The 11217-nt window shown below is 39.6% G+C and overlaps 1 protein-coding gene across 1 annotated transcript; it reads right to left on the bottom strand.

Moving 5' to 3' along the window:
• Positions 1 to 8465: 8465 nt before the first annotated feature.
• On the bottom strand, positions 8466 to 11206 carry LOC121807960 (3-isopropylmalate dehydratase large subunit, chloroplastic-like). Its single transcript, XM_042208295.1, has 14 exons — positions 11197 to 11206; positions 10966 to 11027; positions 10734 to 10886; positions 10586 to 10654; positions 10380 to 10496; positions 10205 to 10279; positions 10060 to 10137; positions 9895 to 9990; positions 9748 to 9797; positions 9582 to 9636; positions 9244 to 9375; positions 9126 to 9173; positions 8899 to 9057; positions 8466 to 8771 (listed from the first exon to the last, which is right to left on the bottom strand). The coding sequence occupies exons 1-14, from the start codon at positions 11204 to 11206 to the stop codon at positions 8631 to 8633; spliced, it is 1245 nt and encodes a 414-aa protein (XP_042064229.1). The 3' UTR covers positions 8466 to 8630.
• Between the last annotated feature and the right edge of the window lie 11 nt (positions 11207 to 11217).

Below are 11217 nucleotides of genomic sequence, written 5' to 3'. Positions count from 1 at the left end.
TTATTGTTTTGGCAGGCAAACAACTTTATCGAATGAGTGTCGCACAAAATCCGGCGTCAGATTGAGTTGGAGAGGGTCTCCTGATCTTCAATGCATTGTGGAACTATTAGCATGCATTTTTTTGTAGTAATGTCTGCATTATATGAGTTGTATTAGTTATAAAGTGTAATATATTTTGTTTATATGGAGCATAAGTTATATAAACTAAGCATTATGTAACATATTTTATGCATTATGTTTACCAAAATTTGCATTACAGAGGCTACTTGGAAGTGTTGTACTGTCTGCATTATATACGTGCTCTGTGATTTGTATAGTTTAATACATTTTGTGTGTGACACATGTACATTAACATTTTGAGAAAATGCATTATCAGGTCATTGCATTTCGGAACATAATTTATGCATTATGTTTAATAAAATATGCATTCGAGAGGTTTTTTAAACAAATGTGCATTTCAATGATGTAACAATGCATTATCAGTAGTATGTTATGCAATATCAGTAGTATGTAATGCATTATCAGTAATATTTAATGCATTATCAGTAGTATGTAATGCATTATCAGTAATATTTAATGCATTATCAGTAGTATGTAAAGCATTATCAGTAATATTTAATGCATTACGAGTAATATTTAATGCATTATCAAAAATGTCTAAGCTGGATGACCGCGGTCACAATCGTCTCAAGATGCAGGTCTAAGTACGTCGCTAAACCTGTATCGCAAAATTGTAAATGTGCATTTTTTATTTTGGATTGTGCATTATGTACCTTGATTTTTGCATTATGTTGTATATATTATGTATTGATATATGTATTGTCTATGATGGTTATTTAAGCATCTCAGGCAAAAATTGTCTATGATATTGTGTATATGGGTTACTCAAATCAATGAAGATTACATATGTGCATTATTTGATTTAGACAGTGCATTATGTAGTGTCTAATTGCCATTATGTGCAGTATATTATGCATTATGAGAAATATTGTGTATATGGGTTAATCAACTCAGAGAAGATTACATATGTGCATTATTTGATTAAGGCATTGCATTATGTAGCAGGTTATTGTCATTATTTGGAGTTTATTACGCATTATGAGATGTATATTGTTATTGGTTAATCAAGTCAGTGAAAATTACATATGTGTGTTATTTGGTTTAGGCAGTGCATTATGTAGAAGGTTATTGTCATTATTTGGATTATATTAAGCATTATGAGATGTATTTTGTATATTAGGCATTATGAGATATATTGTGCATTTTGAATGGTATTCTTTATATGTTTTAATAAACTTAGCTTGTAATACATGTGCATTTTTTGGTTTAGAGATTGCATTATGTATCATGATATTTACATTATGTGAAGTATATTGTTCATTATCAAAGGTAAGTTGTATTTGTTATTACACCAGAGGTAGTGTGTGTATTTGATTAAATTGATAATTATGTAATGTTGTGTGCATTATGTGCTTTATCTTACGCATTATGGGTCAAGTTTATGTGCATTATTTGTTATGACTTAAGCATTATTTGTTTTGAAATATGCATTAATCCTTATGAAGCTCATATCGTGTTGTCTTTTGATTTAGTGATAATTTTCTGATGTGTTATGCTCTTTGGTCCATATCAGAGAAACAGCTTAGAGCCGACATAGACGATGCCCTCGACGACGTTATTCCAGTTGCTATGGCCAAAAAATTCAGCGATAGGTTGGTCAAGATAGGCCCTAGTACGTCTGGAAATCAAGGGGAGCCGAAACACCACCAAGGGATAACTGATCTGTTGTTTACTTAACTGCTTGAAGAAGTTGAATCCACGACAGAAAAGGGATAACGGATCTATTGTTTATTTTTTTGTTAATTTCGTAATTTGGAGATTAGCCAACACTTTGCATGTTTATGTTATGTGATACATTGTTTGTCAAAAGTGGATGAAGCTAAGGGATATGGACATGTGCATTATTTCAATTAAACCTTTCATTATTCATCGAGAAATTATCATTATTCAGCAATATACAATGTGCATTATTTTTTAAAGTTGTGCATTATGTGTTATTAAATTGTTATTATGTGCAATATTCGATGCATTCTTAGAATTATGGTGTATATGAGTGAATTGGTTTGATATAAATTATCATGCATGTGTGTTATTAGAGTAATTCAGTGTTATAGAATCCAATAACGAACCAAAAATTCGGTGCATTATTCGTATCAGTATAAACGTTGTTATTATTGAGTGCGTACTACACCCTAACCCCTAGACTTATTAAACCCTTAGGGGTAACAGGAAACGTGTGGCAAACATCGAAACACGGCACATCCTATTCGTATACATTGCAGTTCAAATATGGTGCATTATATAGTTAATAAAATCCATTATTATTTTACATTCGGTGCATTATTCGTATCAGTTCGTTTCCATTTGGTGCATTATTCGTATCGGTTTAAACGTTGTTATTAATGAGTACGTACTATACCCTAGCCTCTAGGCTTATTAAACCCTAAGGGGAAACAAGAAACGTGTGCCAAACATCGAAACACGACACATCTTACTCGTATACATTGCAGTTCACATATGGTGCATTATATAGTCCACAATATCCATTATTCGTTCCATTCGGTGCATTATTCGTATCTGTTTAAAAATTGTTATGAATGAGTAAGTACTATACCCTAGCCCCTAGGCTTATTAAACCCTTAGGGGAAACAAGAAACGTGTGTCAATCATCGAAACACGACATATATTAATCATATACATTGCAGTTCACATATGGTGCATTATATAGTCAACATTATCCATTAGTCGTTTCCATTCAGTGCATTATTCGTATTAGTTTAAGCATTGTTATTTATGTGTAAGTACTATACCCTAGCCCCTAGACTTATTAAACCCTTAGGGGAAACAAGAAACGTGTGTCAAACATCGAAACACGACACATCTTACTCGTATACATTGCATTTCACATATGGTGCATTATATAGTCCACAATATCCATTATTCGTACCGTTCGGTGCATTATTCGTATCTGTTTAAAATTGTTATGAATGAGTAAGTACTATACCCTAGCCCCTAGGCTTATTAAACCCTTAGGGGAAACAAGAAACGTGTGTCAATCATCGAAACACAACATATATTAATCATATACATTGCAGTTCACATATGGTAAACAAACGAAGAGAATTATAGAACTACATAGCAATACGATCTCCCCACCTCGTTTCTATTCCACACGAATGTCACTCAAGCGTTGCAGGTCTATCATTGCAACCGTCGCTATGAGATCCCATGTTGCCCTGGCAATTGCAGGCCTGCATTAAATCACCTTTATTCAATATATTTACATTATTAAGAATAAGAACATGTTTCAACACTGGGCTCCTCATAAGGACAAAGCATACATAACAAAATTGATTATCACAAATTAGATACCTATCATGCCGGCATTAACGCAATCACACTAGCAAGTGATCGGTCCAATCCAGTCTTGCTAGTGATATAGATACAATGATTTTTTTGAGTAAACAATGAGGACATCCACACAGAACAGAACGATAATTTCTCTCTCGTATCACGCGAATATGCAAGAAAGTGTAGAGTATAATAACCAAAATGCAGGATCCCTGAGATAGCCATTAACAAACGAAGGCGTGTGGAGCGTAAAAATCAATTGCAGATGGGAGAATAACCGTGAATATCTTCAAAGGAGTAAATTTAGGAAGTTACCATAACTAACAAAAAAATTGATTACCAATTAAGCCCTTTTCGGTTTTTTTAATGATTAATTTTAATGATTAATCACACTAATTTAGGCCTTAGGATTTATGAAATCAACGGCTAAGATCAAGAAGGAAAAAGGAGAAAATATGAGAAAAGGAAATGAATACATCCCCTATATTATATATCAATAATTTAATAATTTTTTTTATCTGATACAGATTTTTTAGAATGTTTTTGACATTAAATCTTATCATCATATACCTTATAACTTTAATTTTAATACTTATTATATTTATACAATATAAATGTAGAATCTGTAAGAGAATAAGATTCAATCGACTAGCCCGAAAATATGAACGTTTAGTTGGTTTTTTTAGTCCAATAAAATTCCAACCTCATGATCTGCAAGTTAAATAGAACTAATCCAAATTTCAATGTTTTGATTTGACTGACATCCCTAATTACTAGTATTTTTTTTCTTGATCCTTGACATCCACAACCAAAAGTACAAGTATAGCATTACTTCACTTAATATTCATGAATTTATCTCTTATTTTTTAATACTTTCTTAATTCATAACAATTGCAATTGTAGTCAAATATAATATTTGAATAATTAAAAAATAATAATAATTTAGTTAATATGAACAACGTATGTAATTTGCAATTATGTAGGAGTACATTTGTATACTCTTAATTACATAGATATATTGTTGTAGTTTTAGAAAATTTGTAGCACACATAAAAGCTTTTTAGAAGAAGGTATGTATGTAATATTCTTAAGGGTGTCCACAATTGGGGAGCCGCGGCCCGCGGCTCGGCGCGCGGCCCCCCATTACAAAGGCCGAAGCCGGGGCGGTGAGGCGAGAATCGTGGCTGAGCCACGGCCGCGGGCTTCACGCGGCTGAGCCGTGTGAGCCGCCGCCCTCCCATTGCAAAGGCCGCGAATCGCGGCTGGGCCGCAGAAATTAGTTTTTTTTTTTTTTTCGAAATTTTGTTATAAATATACACTCCCACTTCCATTTTTTCACTTCATTCTACACTTCAAATCCCTTCATTTTACACTCTCAAACACTACAAAAAATGCAAGGTGGAGATGGTAATTCCCCGGGGTATGGAGACTCGGGATACGGCAACTTCCCCAATCAGACGTGGAGTCCGCACTCGCCCCAATTCCGGGTCCAGCCATCCCAGCAGAGGAACTTGGTTCGCCAACCATCGGGGTTCGGGGACTACCGACCGAATATGGACGCGATCAACAACCCATCCCAGCAATTCCAATCCTCCCAATTCCAATCCTCCCAATTCCAATACTCCCCGTCTCCTCTGTCTGAATCTGATAGATTCACATGGGAACAGTTGATGGGTACACCGGCGACCCCGACATCCGGTAGTGTGGAGATGGAGGCCCCCACCGGGGGTCGCCGAACCGGCGGTGGTGGGGGGCGAGGTGGCGGCGGTGGGAGTGGGAGGCGAGGTGGCGGCGGTGGGAGGCGAGGCGAGGCGGCAGCGGCGGTGGGGGGGCGAGGCGGCAGAGAGCATGGGCCCACCGGCGGCGGGCGAGGTGGAGACAGAGAGCCGGCCACCGGCGGTGGCCGAGGCGGTGGTGATCGGCGTGGCGAGAAGTACAACGACGACGAATCCCTCGCTGTTGCGCGGGCTTGGGAGGCGGTCACGACGAATCCGGTCATCGGCACGGATCAGACCGACATTTGCTTCTGGAGGCGCGTCCTGACGGTGTACAACGGCTTCAAACCAGAAGGCAGTGCCGGACGTGATGAAGGCCAGATTCGGAAGAAGTTCGGCCGGATCAGTAGCGCTGTGAAGAGGTTCAGGAACATTTACGAGAGACAGCTCCAGAATGCCGAAAGCGGCCGCAGCGAAGGCGACGTACGGGCGTTATCGTATCAGTTGTTTAATACTGAAAACTGGCCCAAGTTCACCTACTGGAATGAATACATGCTTCTCCGAGACTCCCCTCAATTCAAGGCGATCTGCGACGATGAGACCGGTCCTACTGGGAAGCGGACAAAAATCGGGGCCGACGGCACGTACAGCAGTGGTACCGACTCATGTGCATTCGACCTGAATGACGATGTGAGGGATGAGCCCCCCTCGACAATGTCGAGGCGCCAGCGCCCGCAGGGCCAACAATCCGCCATCCGGGAAGCTAGATCCGCTTCCCAAGTCTCTCGGGCGAGCGCGGCGACACCGCACCCTTCAACACCGACCGCGGCGTTGACTCAAACACTGGAGGTGCAGATGATGAAGCAACTCCAGGATAACTTGTCCTTGTACGAGAAGTCGACGGACCCTATCACCAAGATGATGTACTACGACCTCATTCTTAGGTTGAGGTCGAAGTTGGGCTTCTCCGATGGGTCGGCGACGGGCGAAGCAAGCGGCAGTGGGGCCGGTGTCGGCGGCGGTGGAGGAGGTGAAGATGATGTGCCGAATTCCGATGACGCCACCGAGTAGGAAGCTGTGGCGTTTTTTTCTTTTTATTATTATGTTGTGTTTTTAAAATATTTTCGTTGTAGAATTTTCCCATATTAATAGTACGGCGAAAATTTGTCTCTACTTCTCTCTTTATTAAATTATTTTTATTATCCAAATTATTAATCTACTAAAATTTAATAACATTAAATTAAATTAAAAAATAACATTAAAAAAAAGTAAAAAAAATTAACATTTTAGAGGGCCACATTTGGTGGCCCTTTGAATTTGCATTGACTTTTTTACATTTGCCATTACAAAGGCCACATGGGAGCCACAATTGGTGGCCGGGCCACAAATGGTGGCCTTTGAAGGCCACCATTGTGGACACTCTAATAGCACACATAAAAGAAAATACTAGAGCATCCACATCCGTGCTCTTGCCAAAAAAGCACGGATGTGAGCCCGAACCCATATTTATTACTTTTTTACTTCATGTTCTTCCCCAAAAGCACAACACCCATATCCATGCTCTTCTGCAAGGACGTGCTCAAGGGTTCCACCATTCCATTATTTAATTTAAATACTTCAATTACTAAAAATATTTCCACAATATTAAAATGAATTAAAAATATCTGATACCATTACAAATTACTAAAAAATTAAAAATTACATAATTAAAATCCTAAAAATAAAAAATTACATAATTAAATTCATAATATTAAAAAAACACACTACTCGTGGCCGAATTTCACTCAAATGTGTTTGATTAGGTCTTCTTGTAGCTCAGTGTGAGTTCTGATATCGCGCATTGTGTGTCTTGTTTCGATCCTCCGCCCACTGTTGTATGCACACCTCAGCGTGGGGGAGACCTCGCGGTTGAGCTTCCGGCTTCATCCTCGTCGTAAAAGTTAGCTGCCCTCGGTCCTTCGTCAGCTATAATCATGTTGTGCAAGATAATACACGTGTACATGATGTCGACGATATTCTTAACGTACCACAGCCGAGACGGGGCCTTCACAATGTTGAATCGAGCTTGAAGGACCCCAAAAGCTCTTTCGACGTCTTTCCGAGCCGACTCTTGACGCAGCGCAAAAAGAACCCGTCTCGGGTCTTGCGGATTGCTGAACATCTTCACGAAAGTAGACCACCTTGGGTAGATACCATCGGCGAGATACTAACCCATGTGGTATGCATTTCCGTTGATGGTGAAGTCGATCGCCGGTGCTACACCATTCAAAACATCATTGAAGAGTGGTGAAGAATAGAGCAAGTTCAAGTCATTGTTGGATTCGGCAACACCGAAATATGCATGCTAAATCCATAGGCGGTAGTCGGCGACCGCTTCAAGGATAAGCGTTGGGCCTCCGCCTTTATGGCCGCTTAAGTATTGCCCCCTCCAAGCAGTCGGGCAATTCTTCCACTTCCAATGCATGCAGTCAATGTTACCAAGCATACCGGGAAAACCGTTGACTGTTTCGTGAAGATGAAGCAGCCGTTGACAATCTTCGGTGGTGGGTGCCCAAAGGAATTCCTCACCGAAAGCAGAACGAATGCCGTCGCAGAAATTTTTGAGGCACAGGATTCCAGTTGACTCACCCACATGCAAATACTCGTCGAAGAGGTCAGCCGTTTGCACAGTAGCAAGTTTTTGGATGGCACAAGTACACTTCTGCAACGTCGAGAGACTTTGCCGACCGGTTGCTTCTCTACTTGATTGAAAGTATTCAACACGGGCGACAATGTGTTGACAATACGCATAAACAAACGTTTTGACATGCAAAAACGGCGTCAGAAGTAATTTTCCAGAAACCGCGACTGGTCGGAAAAATAGTTGGCAACGAGCCTTTCGTTGGCTCTCTCCCGGTCACGAGGGATGTAGCGGCGAATTGATTTAGTTGGTCGAGGAGGAGGGGCGGGGGCGGGGGCGGCGGCGGCGACATAAGCTTCATAGGCGTCACGATATTGTTCATAGCATTCTTGTTCTTCGCGCTCCGCTTCAGCCATGATATCGGTGAAATCCATTTTAAGAGAGGGTTTGAGTGAGAGAGGAAGATGTAGATGAGTTGTATGAAAAATGATGAATGAGAGATAAATTTGATGTGAAAAATGGATGATGAATGTGTGTATTTATAGATAATTTTTGGGTTTTAAAAATAAAAAAAATCAAATAAATTCCAAAAAATAATTCCAACGGAAAATCCGTTGGCGAATAGAAACGCGCCACGTTGCCTGCTTAGCGGCACGGACTCCGTCTGTCCCAGCGAGCACCGCTGCGGATGCTCTTATATCTCTATTCACAAACATGGATATCTATAATATGTTATGCTATTTCTCTTTATTATGGAATCAAAAGATAAGCATCACCAATTCATTCACACACATAAGTACCAAACATATTAAAGCTATTCAATTTGCCTCAGCTAGCAATATCATAAAGTGACACACTTCAATTCTAGATATTAACACATCAATTTACTGCAAAAATTCTCTAGGATCAGTGACAAAGCCAGTTAGTGCAGATGCCGCAGCTGTATAAGGGGAAGCTAGGTAAACCTGCCCTTCTTTGTGCCCCATTCGACCTGGGAAATTCCTATTCGTCGTTGAAACGCAGACCTGAATGCAAAGCATTATCAATAGGCATCTCAGACAATTCTGCATTCTCAGATAAACTGTCACAACTATGGATCATACAACATTCATAACATGTCTATTCATTAGAAAGGAAAATAGTGCAACTTGCCAGAGGCTCGTTAATGCGTGCATAGGTGTCTCTAGGTCCTCCCATACAAGCACCACAGGTGGGGCTTGCCGGAGTATCACAACCAACTTCTTCGAATATCTGTGAGCAAGTTTTTCCACCGGATTCTGGGAGTGGAAGACTATATATATCCATCCAGACCTGAAAACATATTTTAAGATGCTTAGATGAAAGCTTAGATTTAGTTTCAAAATTACTTGAAACATTACCTTCTGTGTTGCAGGAACAAGAAATGTTGGGACTTTGACCTTTTTTCCCTGATATCAAACATGTTTGTAAATAGTACTATATCCAACCAACCAAAAAGAAAAAGAAAAATATTCTTACAGAAGCAAGAAAAACTTTGGCAGCTGCCATGAAATCCTCTGTCTTTCCACCGGTACAAGATCCTATATACACTCTGTCGATTTTCACGTCTTTGCACTCTCTTGCTAATGCCCGGTTGTCGGGTGAGTGAGGCTGAGTAAGGGAATACACAAAATAAGTCGATGAGGTGAAATGGTCATCGTTGACAACAAACTACAAGTAGGACATGTAAAAGAGAGACATATCATACTTTCTCTACACATCTATTGCTCTCAAACTATATCAGATTTTCTTACAATGAGTAAACTCTGCCATAAAGTATCTATGCATTAACACTTGTCAAAGATTTAACTGCTCACCTTGGCCACCAAGGGCTCCAACTTTGAGATGTCAAAGCTGTATTCTGAGAGAAATCTATTCAAAACTCAAAAGAGAGAGAGCTATTAGCATACATTTATGTGAAACAAAAGCAGATAAGAAGCTATAGTTTTGACAAACTTGCATACGAATGTGATCAAGTGCTACCTTGCTTGTCCATCACTATAAACTGGTTCATAAGGCACCGATGTTTTGTCCTACGAATAGAGAGCAAAATTTGTGGTGATGACTGAAGAAATGAAATGTGTTTTGAGAGTATGGTGTATATCAAAGTCACGCCAGTCGCCACACTACCTGAAGATACTTGAAGGTTGTAGCATCAGCAGGGACAATGCCGTTCTTTCCCCCAGCTTCAATGACCATGTTGCACAATGTCATTCTGTCTTCCATCTTTATAGAAACACAGTCAATCAAACACACATTAGTGACTAAATTACAAAACGCGAGAGATGAACTTACAGTCAAGCTTTCAACAGTAGACCCAACAAATTCCATGGATTTATATCTTGCACCAGCCACAGATATTTCGCCAATAATCTACACAAAAGACGACAAACTCAAGGCGTTGTGGGATGTAACTCTACATGATAATAAACATACTTACTTGCAGAATCAAGTCTTTTGCAAGCACACAATCAGGCATTTCGCCATCCAATACGAATCTCAGAGTCGGGGGCACCTGCAAAAAAATTGATGAGGAAAAAAACACACTAATGACTTGTAAGTTAGGATTATGATATTAGTTGGCTTACTATTTAGTAGTAGTAAAAACTCACTACCTTAAGCAAAAGCTTTCCAGTACCGAGCACAAAACCTGCATCAGTAATTCCAATTCCCGTAGCGAATTGACCAAATGCTCCAGCAGTACATGTGTGGGAGTCGGTACCCAACAAGATCTGTAAGAACAACAGACAACAACACATCATAACAATTTTCAACAACAATGCAAAAGGAAACTAAAATAGTATGAGAAGTAGTATCTAACCTCTCCAGGTCTGCAGTGGCCTTCTTGGGCAAGAGCGACGTGGCACACGCCTTTGTAATCTGGATTTGCCTGTATCTCAAGAAGCAAAACAAGATTCAGTCCTTTTTTTTTCATACAGAAACTGAAAATTTAGTATCCAGTTACAAACCTTGAAATCTGCAGCATCCTTAATATCATAGAAGTACTTGATATCTTGTTCGGTACAAAATTCCCTCAAGGTGTTGACATTACGGTTGGCTAGCTCATCTGTTGTGAATATGTAATGATCCGGAATGACTATAACTTTTTCGCGATCCCACACCTGCACATGTAGAAAAGGAGCAAAACAACTGAGTATGTTACCAATAATCATCTACATATCCATGCTTTACAAAAACGACCTTTGCATTTTCTCCAAACTCTCTCTTGAAAATTCCAAAGGCACCCGGGCCACATATCCATGCTTAAGAGTTTAAGGTGATCTGTGTTTTGATGATTAAAACAACAGGAAACAACCTAATTCATTTTGATAAGATCTCTTGAGACAAATCTGATTTGTCTACGTCTCTGTTTCCATTTTCTTTATTCTTTATGTTGAGGTGAATCCACCTCAAAAAGTGTGGATGTCCCACAAGCCACCATTAGTTGACCAA

Source organism: Salvia splendens, chromosome 6 (genome assembly GCF_004379255.2).
Source record: "Salvia splendens isolate huo1 chromosome 6, SspV2, whole genome shotgun sequence".
Taxonomy (NCBI): domain Eukaryota; kingdom Viridiplantae; phylum Streptophyta; class Magnoliopsida; order Lamiales; family Lamiaceae; genus Salvia; species Salvia splendens.
Note: the sequence above shows the minus strand (reverse complement) of the source record. Positions and strands in the feature narration are given on the sequence as shown.